This window comes from Thunnus albacares, chromosome 22 (genome assembly GCF_914725855.1).
Source record: "Thunnus albacares chromosome 22, fThuAlb1.1, whole genome shotgun sequence".
In the NCBI taxonomy this organism is placed as follows: domain Eukaryota; kingdom Metazoa; phylum Chordata; class Actinopteri; order Scombriformes; family Scombridae; genus Thunnus; species Thunnus albacares.
In genome coordinates this window covers 18,915,201-18,933,770 of record NC_058127.1, presented here as the reverse complement: position 1 = coordinate 18,933,770, position 18,570 = coordinate 18,915,201, and the positions used below count along the sequence as shown (strand labels likewise).

Below are 18,570 nucleotides of genomic sequence, written 5' to 3'. Positions count from 1 at the left end.
AGCCAGGGGCTGATTTATATTCACTGCAGTAATTCATCACATTATTCTATCAAAAAAGTGATACTCCATGTGAGGTCCTATGAAGTCACATTGGTCTATGTATGATTGTGGCAATTAGTCTGCAAATTTCCTTTATGTGTGATGTATGGAGATGAAATTTAAATCAGAAAACAAGAGGAAACGTCCCAAATGAAGATACTCATAAATAATGAATATTTATCCTATTGCAATTTTAGGATCAATTCCCTTGAATAAAAAAAACAAACTGTAAGCAACACACACACTGAGCCACTCACCTCTCTCCAGCTGGCTGGTGTTGGTCTCATATTTCTCCATGATCTGTCGGACCTGCTCTCTTTTCAGCGGAGGGTACAGCACCTCATTCAGTCTGGAGTCTCGCTGCCTGCGGTTGATGAAGTCCATCAGCTGGTCCAAAGAGATGAACGGCTTCCTCTTGGACCCACTGAGGAGAGGAGAGAAGCAATTATTTTTTTTAAAAAAAGGTAACCTCTTCAGCATATTGCCAGAATGACTCAGATCCTTAAAACATCACTAGAGCATAATTATGAAAGCAGCAACTCCTTGTTTTATGAAAGTATTATTTATGCATTTCTCACATACCTTTCTTCAAAGATGCTTTGTATCTCAGGCCGGAGACTGAGAGTGTCAAGAAACTTCTGGAAGGCCTCCCATGTGAAATCATCTGGCTTTATTCCCTCTGACTGCAAAAAGAGAGCAAGAGGTTAAAATGAAAGACAAAGAAGGAAGAAATGAACAAAACGAAGGATGTGCGGAAAAGTTTAACACATGTAAATGTTGGGACAACTGGGTATTAGAAGGATCAAACATGCCAGTGTGTCACTAAAATCCATTTTTTCTCTACAACTGATCCCACAAACATCCTGCTTTGTTGTTGAATTTCCTCAACAACTAAGTGGATGAAATGACTGCTATTTCCTGCCTCCTTTGTAAGCTTTTTGCTTACTGAATTTGTTAAAATGACAGATTTAGATTGTCTGTGGTGAAGTGAAGAGGTCGACACAGTGACAGAGCGGCTTGGTGGTTACAGAGACAGTTTGATCCTGTTAACAGTCAAGTCAGCCTCTGAGCAGCCATCTGCCTCCAGCAGCACACTAACACACAACTTACAAACCCATAAGCTGTCAAAAAAACACAAGACATCTTTATACTTGTTTCTTAAATACTGTAAGCCCTATAGCCTGAAGATAAATGTGCTTAATAAAGCACCGCATAACATTGATGACACTGTCAGTTGTGTCTTTTCCCACTATGTGTTCTTCTTCTGTGTAACCAGCTGGAGGCACCAGAGTACAGCAATACAGAGAGAAATGCTGACAGTGCAGTTTGCACAATCTAGTCTCTTAATTCAAAAAGCAAAGTCTTGTGACTCCAAACTGATTTTTAGGAAAGATAACACTCACTAATCAAGACACAAGAGACCTTGTTTTACCTACCAAACCACAACCCTGCGGTACCTTAAAATGCAGATACAAGCAAAGATACTGACAATATAATAGATAAAAACACATGACTAGTACCTCTACTGGACTCCCAGGTTTGAAAGAATGAATGAAGACATGACTTTTAGTGTTTTAATAACTTTTACTCTTTCTGGGAAGCTACAGCATCAAGAAAAATCCAGTGACTCTAAAGATGTTGTAGCTAAAACCTATAAACTAAAATTAAATTCAGCTCACCTTACACTGCAAAGAGAGTCACTCTGAGCAATAACATTTAAAGGGCCACAATTCATAGTTTTGTTTTTATTTTACTGTTTCTGAGAGCTAAATTTTCATATAAAAAAAACAAACAAAAAAAACATTGTTGACAGTTAATTAAACCTGGACAAATAAAACAAACTATCTGCATGGTTAGATACTACTAGAGATAAATTACAACAGTGGTTCCTGTCGTTTATTGTCAGCTGTCCCCCAACATCTTCATTGACCCCACCATACAGTTCAAATTAGGACAGAACGATTTTGAAAAAATATCTAACTGCACTTATTTTGACTGATATTGCAATTGCAATACGGTTTGCAATATTAGCAGGAATGATCATTTTTACATCTTTATTCTCATTTTCTTTGAAAAACATATAAAAATGATTAATGTGTGATTTCTGCAGGGATCTGTACCAAACAAAGATGTTTTCTTAAGTCAGTAGAATATGATGTGACATCTCATCAGCACCATAATATTTAATTTAAAATGGTATTTTGAGACACATTTTGCCTTTAACAAATATTATGTCTCCTGAGATTTGAAAATTGCAGTTGTCCATATAGTGATTTCTACAAAATGTTAATGTTGACCGCTACTCCCAATGTGTTCATTTTAATTACAGCAACACTACATAAAAGTGGATATTGTTACAATATTTCTTTCATACAAATGATTTTTTTTTAAAGATATGTTTTTGGGCTTATTTTTTTGCCTGTATTTGACAGTTGACAGTGGAGAAGCAGACAGGAAACGGGGGAGAGAGAGGGGCATGACATGCAACAAGGGTCCCCAGGCGGATTCAGCCAGAGACATTGCGGTTATGTGGCATGCGCTGTAACCAGTCAGCTACCACAGCGCTCCTTTCATACAAATAAATTGTCAGTGTGTAGGTCCACCAACTACTTCTACTGTTTATCTATTACTTTTAGACAGTTATTTCAACTATTTATCCGTTACTCTTAGATAATATTTTCAACTGTTTATCTGTTACTTTTAGATATTTATTGCAACTGTCATAATTTCAACTGTTTAACCATTACTTTTAGATAGTTATTGCAACTGTTTAACCATTACTTTTAGATAGTTATTACAACTGTTAATCCATTACTTTTAGATAGTTATTGCAACTGCTTATCCATTACTTTTAGATAGTTATTGCAACTGTCATAATTTCAAATGTTTATCGATTACTCTTAGATAATAATTTCAACTGTTTATCCATTACTTTTAGATAGTTATTACAACTGCTTATCCATTATTTTAAGATAGTTATTGCAACTGTCATAATATCAACTGTTTATCCGTTATTTTTAGATGGTTATTGCAAGTGTTAATCCATTACTTTTAGATATTTATTTCAACTGTTTATCCATTACTTTTAGATAGTTATTGCAAGTGTTAATCCATTACTTTTAGATATTTATTTCAACTGTTTATCCATTACTTTTAGATAGTTATTGCAACTGTCATAATTTCAAATGTTTATCCATTGCTCTTAGATAACATTTTAAACTGTTTATCCATTACTTTTGGCTAACTATTTCATCATTAAGTTACATTTATTAGCTAACTATTTAACTAAACTATTTAAAATTTTCTTTTAGCTCACAATTTCAATTTCTCTGCTCACTTGCTGACTAGTTTTCATGATGTCTCAGCAGCAACATATGGCTTTAAAGGAATAATTTTACATTTTGACTTTTTTGTGGATAGTTAGATGAGAGGATTTATGCCACTCTCATGTACATACGGTACATATGAAGCTACAGCCAGCAGCCAGTTAATTAGCTTAGCACAAAGCCTGGAAACAGAGGGAAACGGCCAGCCTCCCTCTGTCCAAAGGTAACAAAGTCTGCCTAGCAGCACTGCTAAAGCTTACTAATTAACACATTGTATCTCCTTTGTTTAATCCATTCAAAACCAAAACAGAAAAACTTATACTGTAGCTCTTACTGGCAGTTAATTAAAAGTGTAAATTATCATACTATCCTATCAGTAGTTTCTTCCCTTCCTAGCACTGAAGAAGCATGCAAAGAATGCAGTGTAACACCCTGGGGAGAGAGACTGATCTGCAACTTTTTAAACCTGTTGTTGTCGTGTATGAACACATATCTTGAGTAGCCCTGTGGTCAGTGACTGCTTTTGATGATTACCTTGTTAACAACGAGGCCACACTGCTCTAGAGCCGTCTCCACTCTCTTTTTATCTGAAAACATCTTGAGAATACTGAAAGAGAGAGAGAGTTTGGTGAGATAACAGTCATTGTTCAAAGGCATTTTATCACCATGCAACATTTGCAGAGTCTGAAAGGATCAGATTTACATGAGTGACAGGGCAGACCAAAAGGGGGTCAAACATCAACAGTGAGCAAAGATAAACTAGACAAGACACAAGAAAGTGAAAGAGAGACAGAGAAGAGGAAAAGAAAGAAGAAGTGGCTTTTAAAATCCTGCACAGAGTTTAAAAAGTGGCTGGTGTCTGTTTCTCACTTCTTCACTGGAATCTTCCCGTCCTGATTCACCTGCAGCTTTAACTTAGTGTACCTGTGAAAGACAAAGAGATAAAGAAGGAGGGAGGCTTTAAAAATAATGACCTAAAATCTGCAGCTGCCTAACGTCAAGATAAGACACAGAAGTTCTTACGCTTTGAGGAGGAAGGTATTCCGCGATGAATTCTGGGAAAGTATGTTTGTGGCCAAAGTGAACAGCTCATCTGTCCAAATCTGGAAATACACACACAGACAAGAACGAGAGAATAAAACAGACTTGTTTGACTGTTCATCTGATATCAAAACTAAGTGAAACAGTTTCTATATACAATATACAGTGCACACACACAAACACACACAGAGGAAATAATCCCTTCTTTCAACTCCTAAATACACACATGCACATGCCTCTATGTCAACATCATAGAGTAAGTAATCAAGAATATGGCCTGAGGGAGAAAAGGAAGGCAGGACAGAACCAAAGATAGACAGTATGAAGAAAGAGAAAAGGACATTTGCAAGTATAAGTAATTTGAGTGTGTACAGATTATGGGATGACGGTGGTAGTGATCTCCATGGTTACCTTGGCTGTGTCTTCCTGCATAGCCTGGAAGTTGAGGAAGGAGATGTTGACCAGGTCGTTTCCATGAACAACGGTTACCAGCTTCCCTTCTACACTTTCAGCCTTACCGCAACCGAGAACATCCCGCACCTTGGGGTCCTGCCACACACGCACACACAAACACACACACACTTTTATACATGTGTACTCTTAAGGACATTTTATTACATTCAATATGAGCATCACACACACACACACACACACACACACACAGCACAACAGAAACAATATATTGACCCAAACTCTGCTTTGACTCTACAAACTAAACATCATTCCCACTCATTGTCCAGCTCTCCGTCTCCTGAGAACAGTAAATGTGATGCGTGTGGTGTAGCACTCTGATCTAATTAACTAAAAGACTCTTTCCTCCTTTTTAGACTTCTGGCGCTCTCTCATCCACCAACTCTCTCTAACACTCAATGTCTAGCTCTCCATCACTCGCTCTCTCCATCATTTCAATTAAATTAATTCATTTGGATGACTGTTGATGGAGAAAGATATTGCCAAACAAGTGCACAAAATGTACATTATCAGAACACAGGAAGTAAGTTTAAGGGGTTGGTTCATCTAAATTACAAAACACTTTATCATTGCATTTCTAGTGGTTTCTGACCAGGCAGATCATTCTGGTTTGATTTGTCTCCATCACAATACAATAATGGAGAATGACATTTCATGTGGTGCTCAAAGCATCAAGAAAATGTAATTTAAAGAAACTAAAGAGAAAAGTGTCTTCTCAGAAACAGTGTGTTCTTTACTAAAGATGATCCAAAGGGAATTTGTTGGCAAACAGTTGTTTGCTTACACATCCAGCAGGTGCAAAGCAACTCCCGATTCCCAACATTAGCATTCGTTGGGAGTCATGTTTTCTGGCCAACTGAATGTGGTTTAGTTCTGTTTTTGGTCTCCACCAGTTCCTGAGGGAAATATCTGGCTTTTGCAGCTAAATGCTCCACTGTATTTACTAGCTAGTTGGTAACTTTGTCTGCTGTTTGCTAAAAACAGTGTCAGCCGTGGGACTGAACCAAAACAGTTAAGTTGCGGGTCATACGACCAAATTCATGGGTGAATGACTAATAAATAAAAGACGCTCAAATGCTCTGTAGAGCTGAGGCTGCAATCAGGTGATAATTACCAATGGGTTCAACACTTCAAGTGATCACTTTCACATTATACACACTCATTTGATCCACTGTTAATATAGAAATATTGATTATAGCAGTTTTAAAATGAAATTTTCAATGCTGTGAGCAACACAAAGTTGTATTGGGATGGAGGCAGAAATCTAAGACGTATCTCACAATATGGGCAGATAAAACTAAAACTATCTGCATGACTAGATTCCACTATGGTGAGAAGTTGTTTTTTTAAAAAAATTTGGATGTCCTGTCCCTTTAAGGCCACACAGCCATCAGTTTAAAGTCACATTTCATCACATAACAGTTCAAAAAAATTCACTTTTTAAATAACGACCCACCCCCTGATTTCACACTGTCACTACATAATATTCCTGTTTTTTTTGGTTACATAATGACTCAAGTTTTATTGAAGGAAAGGCATCTACTTTTGGGCAAACCCACCCATGTGTGAACCGTTTGCCACTCATATCAGGCTTCATGTTAGAGTCTCTAGCTACCAGATCTAGGCTCTTACACAACAACTTCCTTGCCAACAGTCACTGGTTATATCACTTCCTGTCTGACAGTCCATCTGTCAGCAGGCTCATTAGCACTCTGTCACCTTTGCACCCTCAGCTGAGAGAAGAAACACACACGTTCAGTACACGCACACATCTTTTGGTGACAGTAACACTTGAGCATCACATCTCAGGTCAGAGGAGACAGTGATCAACAGCAGGAGGTGACAGCGTCTTCCTAAATTTCAATTCAGTTCAATTGAAAAGGGCTTCACATACGTTTACATTGCACAATAAATGCACAAAAACAGAAGAATTGTGATTTTGCTGTTAAAAAACATATACGGATAAGATAACTTAAAATAAAATGGAAAAGTGTAAACATTGCAACATTTTTTTAAATAAATGTATCTGAAGATATGTGTACTGTATGTGTGTACAGTCAGGTGATTGACAATTGTGGTTCTCTCTCTCACACACACACACACACACACACACACACACACACACACACAAACACACACACACAAAACCAACCTTTGGTAGCTTTGCATATTTTCCTGTTCGGGTGTCCCTGATGGTGCTGATGTCCAGAATCTCTACCTCCTAAAAGAGAGAGACAGATGTCAGAGGACTCGTGTCAGCAGCTAACATCACTTGTTGAGTAGTGCATATACAGGACAGAAATTCAACATTAATCAGTAACTGCTGCCTATATAATCTTATTATTTTGAAATATTATTCAGTATCACTGTTGTAAATCAGGGAAAAAGGAAGCAGCAATTATGAAATGTTTATGAAGAAAAGTGAACAGGAAATGTATAGTTTAACTGATAACAGGGGCAAACATGTTCATGCGCCATGGTGGCGTCACCATCCAGTTTAATACATTTTCTGCTGTTTGCATTTAATGCAACAAGCCGTAAATAGAAATACTGAGGGAACAAAAGTATTCTTTTAGATGGATGAGGAACAAGAAGAATTAAGGTCGGTGTAGAAATTAATTCCTCAGGCTAAAAGCTTCTGCTCTGTCTAGCCTTTCTCCTCCTTCCATTAAATCTTCTTTTATTTATCTTTATCAGACTCCCCTGCTTCTCTGGACATAAAACACAACCGGCTGACATACAAACTCTGTGTGTGTCTTTATGTGAGTACTGTGGAAAACAGACTGAGAGAAACAGTTGATATTTAGGGAGAACTTTTGAACAAGCACACAGACATAACGTTCACGGATCTTTGTGTTACAGCATCAAAAATGCAAATCTGCTCTACACACCCTCATGTATGCACAAACACGCATGCAAAACAAGCAAAACACACACACACACACACACACACACAGATGGATGACGTAGAGGAGACTGTCGTCTGGAAGTAGAGAAGAAGCAAGGGACGGGAATGGGAGGGATGGAGGGAGGGAGTGTGTGGTCATAAACCCAGCCATAAACACAGAGGAGCACACACTGTAAATATTTGTTTAGCGCTTCACTCATTCCCTTAGCTTTCTTACTTCATTCATGTCACTCATCCCACATCTGCAGCTTAATGTGGCACTTAATGAATATTTTAGGTCATACTATATATTTTTCTTCCTCCATTTTAAGTTGATTCATTAATGAAAAAACATCTAATGTTTACGTCTCTCTTCCTGTTATTCCCTGTCTGCAACTGTTTGTCAGTTTGTAAAAGGTCTCCTAGTCTGTGTTTTTCTCATGTTTGACTCATATTTTCTCTCCAAAAACAACAGGAAAGAAAGAAAAACTCACTATCCTGGGGTTTGGTATAAAAACTCACATCCTCCTCATTCCTTCTTTCGTTATTTCACTCTAGCTGTGATGTCGTCACCCTGCAGGCTGGCTGTCCGTTCCCCTGGGATAGGCTGCGAGTAAAAAAGGTCAAAAGTGTTCTACCAATAGGATTAAACTCTGTCTTAAACTTTGTCCTCTGATTGGCCTGTGGAGAATAACTTACTTCCTGGGGGAATAAACTGCTTCTGGGTCTGTAGGACGCACACACGCACAACCTCCTCCTCTCCCACAGGCCGTGGTTTCATTCTGCCATTGCCATGGTGACTCCTTGGAGACCACAGTAATGAGACTACAACTTTGTCTGCCGCCTGTGTGTGTGTGTGTGTCTCTGACAGTTAACATTTTCTAACTGAGACTACACACACACACACACACAAATGCAGCAATATGCACACAGGCATATCCTCGACATGCAGGTTTCAACTTGTGAAACATCCTGACCTGTTGAGCAAGACAGGGTGTGTGTGTGTATGTGTGTGTGTGCATGTGGAAAAGGCTTTTAAGTCGGTGCACATTAGATGCATGTGACACGGAAGCGTGAGCGATTTTTCACGGGCGAATCTTCACTCAGGACGAGTACAAATGCATCAGCATGTGATCAGAAAAGTGTGAGAAGTGATACGTGTGTGTTTTTGCCCATAGTTGTGTATCTAAGCACACGACAGGGTGCATGTGTCCGTGTGAAGGTCGGTCATCTCCGAGAGCACATTCCTAACATATTCCGGCCTTCTGCTCAGTTAGCGTGTGTGTATGTGTGTGTTTGAGTGTGTAATATTTAGCTAGTCATGGCAGCTGTACCGGTCCACTCATCTCTCAATGCTAGGCCCAAACACAGCTCACTCCATTTATCACTTCAGACTCAGCTGCAGGCTCATTATTGCTCCAAATTACTCTGGGTGAGAGTTTTCCAGGAGTCATGTTGTGATAAACTGCTATAATTTACTTTAATTTACTGTTTTTGGTGGACTGAAGAACTTTCCCTCAGCCTGCCGTGGGTGCTTCTGCCATAGTTAGTCACTTCCTACATTTCCCAGAATGCACTCCCACAACCCCTTTTAGTAATTGCCGTGAACTTGCTGCACTTGGCTCTAAAAACTGTACTTTAGCTACCTGCCCATGTAATCAACCCTTCGCTCACAACAAAGCATGTCTTACTGCAATGCATTCTGGTCTATTGAGCCATAAAGAAACTCGTCGTTCTCCTTCTTCCAAGGAAGACATACCGAAACCGCCACTGTTTATGTTTTAGATCTTCTTTAATCAACCGCAGATGCACTATTGCAGCCAAATAGTGGTATATTATATAATCTGATGAACCTTTCACTATTTATTTAGTTAAGCTTTATGCAATTCAGGGTAAAGATTCAGATACTAAATGGACCTTATGGCGAGTTTGTTTTCTCAGCTGCTCTTTCCCAGATCAAGAATAAGCTGTGAATCTCAGCATTTAAGTCAATATGGACAAGAAGTCTATAAGTGCTCAGAACAAATGGAATGACAATGGAAATTTGAAGACCCATGACAACTGGGAAAAGTCCAGCTACTGAAGAAGATCATGTGATATGATCGAAACGCTCCAGAACAGCTACTAACTAAATGGACCTTGTGGGAAGACTGTTTTCACATCTGCTGATTCCAAGGTCAACTTTAAAAAGACATTTCCAGGAATTAGTGTCACTCGCTGCTATGTTTGACTGCAAACTAGACAGCTTCAATCTTAAAACACCACATCAGCACAATATGTTGTCTATCATAGAATGTGCTTTTATACTGTGATATTATACATTTTGTGGAGTAGCAGCACATGTAATAACAAGATGGGAGTGTTTGTTTTTTGGCTAATCCACTCAATTAATTAATTACCTGACATATAAAGGTAATTAATCACAGAGTATGTTTACATGTACACTAGTACTTCAGTTTTGAGTCTTATCGTGGTTTTGGCTGTACTTGAGATGTGATGTTTACATCATTGACCTGGTTATTAAGATCTCTGTACATATGATTCTGACATTATCCAGGTTTCTGATCATCTGGTTTGTCTTTGACTCCTCAACATTTGTGCAAATCAGTTGTTTCTGCACTGAAGGAGGTACCTCAAAAGAGGATGAACCCTGTTTCTAGCCTTCATGCTAAGCTAACCGCTGGCTGCAGACTTACACTTCCCTGACTGATATGAGTGGTATCGATCTTCTCATCAGTAACTTCTTACACTGCAGCTTTTCATTTTGTTTTGTTACTCCTGCGTTCATAAGTGTTTCTTGATCCAACAGCATTTATTAGGTCAGTCTATATTTAGGCACTAAATACCAGAACAGTGAATGTTTGTGCACTTTGATTAGTTCATCATACACTTTCACATACACTCCTTTCCTTCCTTCATTTCTTTGATTGACTCCCACTTCCCCTCCTCCCTCTTGCCCCTGCAACTCTCCTCCATTCATTTTCTCCAGATTGGTGAAATATGAAAGGGCAACAAAACAATCAGGAGAGCGCCACTCCTTTCCTCTGACGCTCTTATGTATGCGTCTGAAAGATCACCGCAGCTAAATATGTCTCAAATGACCAATCACGGCTCCTATCAAATGGCACAGGATGACGGCATATAGGAAACTGATCCTCCTGAACACACACACACACACACACATGCATATACACACTAACGAGCACAGTGCCAGGACAGCATATGTCTCCACCCTCTGCCGCCTGGCTGTGACCCAACAGGCCAATCAGTGCTGAGAAATCAGCAGAGAGGAGAGGAGCTGAGTGGACAGAAGATGAAATTAAAGAACAGAAACAGTGTAGAAGTAAAATAAAGAGAACTTCAAACTGTTTTATGGCTGCGATGGGAAAGTTGACAAGGTGTTTAGAGAAAGAGAGGGAAGGGGGCACTTAATATCGCTGTGAAGCATCAGACAGCTCTATAACTGTCTCTATCTCTGTGTCACCTCGTAATATTTCCTCTTGTGTATATCAATAGGATCTCACTCTGCCCCTCATTCAGGTGTTTTGTATTTCTGTGGTCTGGAGAGGGAGAAAATGAAGAGAGTAAACAGGAGGGGGACTACATTAACATTCACATTTTAGCCACTTAGCCAAAACTCTGATCTGTAATCGGAGAAATATTAGACTCTATAAAGAAGAAGAAGAGATGATGGATAGACTGAGAACAATAAAACATCAAAGAGAAATGAAGTCCATCTGAACGCAAAGGGAGGGAGGAAAAACATCATTTATGAGACGGAAAAGCAAAAACAAATTGGAGCATCAAGAGAACGCACACACACATAAATAAAGCAGTCATACCAAATGTCTTGGAGCGCTTATAAATAAAGGCTGGAATGGACCAAACACACTAGCACGCATGAAAACTCACACATAACAAAAATAGTTGCAGCGATCATAAATCTTTCACAAAACACAAACACACATAGATCAGCGGGAGTGAACTTCCAACACAAACCCACATGTGCAGCCGCCCGCAGCACACTAACACACACACAGAAACACACACGGAAAGACAAAACATGAAACGTAACACAAGAAGGCAGTGGAGTTGTTTAAGGGAATGGTTCAACATTTTGGGAGTATGTTTATTCGCTTTCTTGCCTACAGTGAGGTGAGAAAATTGATAACTCTGAATGTCTGAGCCTTAAATATGAAGCTGGAGCTAGCATAAATACTAGAAGCGTCACCTGCTAATTGCCTCACGGTTCCTCAATTGTCGTTCTTACACTTCAGTATTTGTGCGGATTAAATAAACAAGATATAACCTGGTAATTAGTGAGCTTTAGCAGTGCTGGTATGCAGATTTATTTACCTTTGGACAGAACCAGGCTAGCTGTGCCCCCCCGCCGCCTCCAGTCTTCATGCTAAGCTAAGCTAACGGTCTCTTTTACAGACATGAATAGTGGTCTCATTCTTTTTCATAACTCTCAGTAACAACGCCAATAAACATATGTCTTTTTTATATTTATAGATATATATGAATGTCAAACTATACCTTGAAATGATAGCTCCGGTTTATTTGGGGGTAAAACAGAAAGTGAGTTCACTTGAAACTGTGCGCACAAGTGCAGCAAGTACTGCTGGTGAATGTTGAACCACAGAGTCTGTAAACAGTGATGGACGTTTTCAGCAGACAGTTTGGGTGATAATTTTACCATCCGCCTTCACTTTCTCTTTCTAATAAGTCAGGCTAAGCGAGGGGTTTGTTTAACATCTGTGTGATTGTTTGACTGCTCATGTTTCATGCCCGGTCAGACTGTGTCGTGCTCCCTCGATTTCAGCAGTTAACGTGACTACAATGTTGCTATTGCGATTGAAATGATGGCCAAAACTACGAAAATAAGACCCAAGTTGTAATAAACTGGACTTATCCTTTAAAGTTGCATGGATTTTCAGGCCTGCCACTGATACACACAAAGGGCAGTTTCATTAGCTAAGCAGAGAGAACAACAGAGCACTATGTAGTGTACACACACACACCCACATATAGAAACACACACATTTTGGAGGAAGCATCTGCGTAGGACAATGGATTTGATACCGAGTAGTGTCTCAGTTCTTCATACGGTGAAGAACTCAATTTCTAAGCTGTGTATGTGTTTTTACAGTGGTGCAGTGTAAGTGTGTGTGTGTGTGTCTGTGTCTGTGTGTGTGTGTGTGTAAGAGAGTGAGAGAGCGAGAGAGAAAATGAAGAGCACTCTGCCATGTGCACTAACAGATAATGTCAACAGAAAATAAAACGTGACCAAGTGAAGTAGAGAAACCAAAAGAAAGTAGAGAGAGAGAGGAAGCTGTCACATTATCGACTGACACACTCAACTTCCCCTGTAATCCACTCACTGGCTGCGTGCACAAAAATGACCTACAGTGCATATATGTGTGTGTGTGTGTGTGTGTGTTATGTAAACCCCTTTTTCTGTTATGTTAATTTATTGTGGATGTTTGACTTAAGCCAGAGAGGTAATCTCTATTAGATCTATACTTATACCTGCCAACAATTGTGCCTTTAATAATTCAGCTCATTTTTACACACACACACACACACACACACACACATTCCAGTATTACCAGTTCAGTTGTGTATGGTTCTAGTGTGTCAAAGGAGGGCGATGAAGTCATTCGAATTGATAATTACAAAGCAATGACAAAACATTTAGTTACATGTCAGAAAATGAATCTATGAAGTTATATCAAGTGAATTGTTTAATGCAGTTTATCAAACAGATAGACAGATATACATGTCTAGCTTATTAAAAGTGTGAATTTGCTGTTTTTCTGTTGTATATCATTGTAAATTGAATATCTTTAGATTTGTTGTACAAAATAAGCAAGTTGAAGACGTCAGCTGACATTTTCTACATTAAATTTTGCAAGATACCAAATTGCTTTCTTGCCCAGAATTAGATGAGAAGATTAATACCACTCTTATGTCTGCGCAGTGAGTGATGAGCTAGAGCCAGAAGAATCTTAGCCTAGCTTAGCATAAACTACTGGAACTACTTCTTGGCTGATTGCACTGATTTCCTGGAGTCAGGAGTCAAGGTAGCCATTTCCTCGTTTCCATATGAAAGTATTATCATTCTCCTACAATCTCATCTCAGCAAACAAGTGTATGAGCGAGTCGATTTCTGTTTCTTGAGACAGTTAATCAAAAAAATAAATTACACATGTTCATCAATAATGAAAATCAAACAATAATCCTATTTGCAAACCCCAACCCACACACACACACACACAAACAAATGACACCCACTTCTTCTCATATTGACTTAATACGGTTCAAGTCACTTCCACACCTCCAGCAACTCCAGTGACACACAGGATCTGTGACACTGGAGCAGCTCCCTCAGGTGTTTGTTAAAATCCCGGAACAGGTAACAACTGATACACTAAAGCAGTGTTTGTTTGTGGTTTGTGTGTGTGTGTGTGTCCCGCCCCTCAATCTGGTCAAAGTATATGAAATCAATATCCATCCGTTAGAGGTTAAATTGGTGTTCTGCAGGGACTCAGTTGCTTCCCTGAGGGCAAATGTCTGAAAGCTCAGGTGCTATTGACATGACCTGTACACCTTGGAGGGAGGGAGGGAGGGAGGGATGTGAGCAAGGACAGAAGGACAGAGAGGGGAATTCAGAGAAAAGGGGAAATGTGGAGGAGGAGGAGGAGGAACAGGAGGAGGAGGAAGGAGGGGGGGAGAAGGAAGAGGGGCAACAAATTCCCCAGAACCCCTCATCTCCCCGTCTGAGCAACTTCCTGCCCACTTTCCCACGCCAAGAGAGAGAGTGAGGGAGATTAGAAGTGTTGTTGCAAGAAATTAAGGAGCAATAACTCTGAGGAGAGGGGACTATGTGAGAAAATGCTTTGATGAGATGAAGAAGAAGAAGAAGAAGAAGATGATGAGAGCAGAGGAAGGAGAGCGAAGAAGTGAGACTGAAGGAAAAAAAAAACAGAGATGGAGAGAAAATGAAGATAGCAATGTGGATGACAAAGGGCAAAAAAAGATGGAGAGCAGAGAAGGAGGAAATGTCATCCTTCAGTTTATATTAGAGGAACTACTTTTGCCTCATGTGTCTGACGGCTACCAGCTGCCCTTGACACAGAGTGAGACTTGGGGAAGGAAAGGGTGGAGAGAAAAGACAAATTGAAGGTGGATTAGCAATGTAGAAACAGGATAACAGCCAAACGGCTAAAGTGCAAAAGAGAGGATAGCCAAAAGTAAAACAAAGCGGCGGGGAGGATTAGCTGCAGAGCCAGGTGCATTTCAGATCATCCTGCTGTGGCAGGTGAGGCCGCGCTCCGCCCGGATCAGCTAAACAGCGCTACATCAAAATAGTTCCTGTTCGTTTATTGGAAACTACATTTTAGCTGACAAATCATGTGTGCTGGCAAAAGCGGTGTGGAAAATTTTTTGCAGAAATGTTTCTGAACAGGGAAACAAGGTGCCATGAATAATATCTGGCCTGGTTAACACTGTTTGGCTGGAGACCAGGCTTTACACTGTGTCTTGTTCTTTAAAACACATCACGCTTTTATGTCCTGTCTCTCTTCGCTGTAACACAGATATTTACTGTCCAATGAAGGCAGCGTTAGATGAAAGTTTTATTGACAAGAATAAATGGGAAACCACCGATCCAGAGCAAAGAAAATAGCATCATAATCTGCAACATAGGACCAGTATGAGTATTTAAACTTGAATTGCTTTGACATGTATCCTGCACAAGGTAGCTTGGGAAGATCTTTTTTAAAAAGGGCATTGTATGAATCTGAACTTTCTAGTTTTGAACTTTAATACATATTTTAAATTAGTCTTTCTTTCTGGGAGTTGCTCTTGACACATGATGGTTGAAGCAGAGAGCAGTAATGAGCTTTTCCTCTCGGCAGGTATGGCCACATGTGGCTCAAAACAGGCTAATAGACTATCCTGTGTTAAGTGAAAATCCTGAATAAATGAGTGGAGAAACATTACAAATGCAGACGTTTCCATAAAAGGTGCTGCATGGTACAACATTTAACAGTTAACATCCTCTCATGCTCCCTGATATGTATAACTGATGATTGATATTGATCAGTTTTGGCTAAAGGCAGTGATAGGAAAAGAAGTTCCCATCCACAGAGCACAGGGAGTCACTGAACGGTTTTGAGGAGTATGGAAATGATGTGAATAATCATATCTCAATCAAACTGAACACCCATGGGAGATTGGGACCCACATGTACGACAGTGCTCACCAAATCATTTGGAAGAATTGGTATTCATCCCTCCAGTAGAGCTCCAGACACTTAGTTTAATATCTTTATCTGCCAAGACACACTGAAGTGATTCTGGAGGCTTGTGGTGAACCAAAACCTTTCAGTTGTTTTCTCCTTTAATTTGTCAGCCATCTGTATCTGTTATCTATCAGATTCACAACCACTGTTAACCTGAAAGGTGGTTTTTTGAAATGGCAAAAAAGTGGAGTTTCTATAGATGTTTTGAGGACTCTTGGAAGGTGAATCTAAGATAACGACAGCTGCATAACCTTCCAAACCTATAGGAGTAATCCTTTAATAAACTTTGTTGATCAATGGGATTGATTGCCAGCTGTAGTTTAAGACCCATTTCAGCCCTTTCAAAGCCTCCTCTATCTGAATCAGCCTTGCTTTTACTTTACTTCCAACAATCTGCTCATCTGCTAGATACCTAAAACCTCTCATTTAAATATAAGGAGGAGTTGGAGAGGAGAGTTTGGCCAGAGGGACAGAAAAAAAAAAGACACACACAGCGGGTTTAGCTGGAGGGTGCAAGCACACTGTATGTTGTAACAGATGTGTGGATCTGGGATGTGCGTGTGGGTCTTGTGTAACCCTCAGCCACTGGCATCCACTTTGCATTTCGCCTCAGCAGGCCTCAACCCAACAAAAAGTACTGAGGTTGTAGTATTAGTTTTCCTAACTGGATACCATCGGTCCTTAGAGGTCATTGAGGGGGTTACAGCAGTTCCCAGCAGGTTTTTATTGCTTAGATTTTCGTAAATGAACACAACAAGAGAACTGTATGTTAATGTGATAAACAGTTTCCTGTAGGAAACATCTCTACCAAAAGGGTTTCTATGGTCTAAATCATGTCAGTTCTGGGCGGCTGCTGGACATAAACAGTTTTAAAGTTTGGTAACTGGTGAAATATGCACTGTTTAATTAAAGCTACAGCTTGGAACAAACCTGCCTTCTAACAGCATAAATTAGCAATGTGGGAGTAAATCTCTCCAAGGTGCTAAATCAGACTGTATCAACCATGTTACACCAACACTCAGCCTAGAGGTTATGTTAGTGAGTCCTTCTGTCATTACTTTTAAATATTTTTGCTAAATTCATCCCTTGTGTACACTGCTCGATTTACACAAGCAGAACACCCGGGCGATAATACCGTAATAAATCACAAGAGTGTAGCTGCAAAAATGTGTTTTTGACCAAGCTTTATCTCAAGGTGCAAATATTGGACATAGATTTAAAGAGTCGGGGAAAGGAAAGGAAGAAAGAAAGAAGGACAGTGAGTGAGTGAAAAGGAAAGAAAAACAGTGCCGATTGGTGCATGTGGGGCGTGTCTCCCTCCTTTCACTGCCAAGCCACTGTGTGCATGTGTGTGTGTGTCTGTCAGCGACAGTTGGTTGTTATCGCCACTGACTCAAGCTTTATGGGAAATTCTGGGCTCTCCTCACGAAACACACACACACACAGACACACACACGCACGCACACATCAGTGTTGTATGCGAAACATTACATAAGGATGTAGAGAGAAAGATAACTGAGAAAAATGGGAGGAAAGGATGGAGACAGGAGGGAGAGAGAAGGAGATGTTGAAGATTATTCTGGAGGGATGGAGAAAAAAAAAAAAAGACATACCAGCTGACTGTCAGAGCAGGAAGAATATTGTTCTCAAGAGAGGAAGAGTGAATAATGTCTGAAAGAAAAGGTGTTGGGAAAGAGACAAATGAAAATATACCGGTAGAGATACTTAAAAAGTTAGGCCTAACAGGAAGGTGACACGAAACAGATGGAGGTTGGTGAAGAGAAAGAAAATGGACGGATGATGGGATATAGGGATAAGCAAAGATGAATAACTGAGGAAAAGGTGAAAGGACAGATAATCAGATGGATATACAAAAGGATGTAGGAGGGGAATGAGATAAACCAGATTTCAGAGTGGAAGGATGCTGGATGGAACAAGGAAAAAAGGCTCAAACCTGCTTAAACGGATATCAAGTATAACATTTACGAGTTTTTCCATTACGAACCTGCCTTTTGAAAGGAGCTGGATCAACCAATCAGCTCGCTTGCCGCTCAGGTGTCGCACACGTCGTTGAGATATGGGAAACGTGCGGCTCAAATCACCTGTCTGAGCCTCTACAATCTAGGATTACCGATGATTTTCTTAGTTTCCTCTTTAACTTTATTCAGATGCTGGAGAAAAAAAGATTGTATGTATCACAACCACAGAGATTGAGAGATTGCCTCATCTTAAATAAAATGCTGTGTCAGTGCTGCGTCCTTTTCACCTTCCTCTTTATCTCCTAGATCGAGCATCACAAAAGTTCTTGTGACACGTCTGAGTTGCAGACTTGTTGTCCTTGCATGTCTTTGCAGAGATACTAAAAATAACTTTCAGTCCAACTCACTGATCGTCGGCACCCTGAATTTCCCAAAGCATACACGTACAGGTCTTGATCTCAATTGAATGGAAAAGAATCCTCAAATTAACGAGCGACAGACGTCAGAGGAAGCCGAAAC

The 18,570-nt window shown here is 39.8% G+C and overlaps 1 protein-coding gene across 1 annotated transcript in view; it reads right to left on the bottom strand.

Annotated features, from left to right (window-relative positions):
• The window catches only part of plcb3 (phospholipase C, beta 3 (phosphatidylinositol-specific)), a 51,012-nt gene that overhangs the window by 15,428 nt on the left and 17,014 nt on the right, over positions 1–18,570 (bottom strand). The window contains exons 3-9 of the mRNA XM_044341102.1: positions 7,030–7,098; positions 4,818–4,955; positions 4,389–4,468; positions 4,236–4,289; positions 3,900–3,972; positions 622–722; positions 297–463 (exon numbers count right to left, since the gene is read on the bottom strand). Coding sequence (XP_044197037.1) covers positions 297–463; positions 622–722; positions 3,900–3,972; positions 4,236–4,289; positions 4,389–4,468; positions 4,818–4,955; positions 7,030–7,098 — 682 coding nt within the window. The remainder of the gene's footprint in view (positions 1–296; positions 464–621; positions 723–3,899; positions 3,973–4,235; positions 4,290–4,388; positions 4,469–4,817; positions 4,956–7,029; positions 7,099–18,570) is intronic.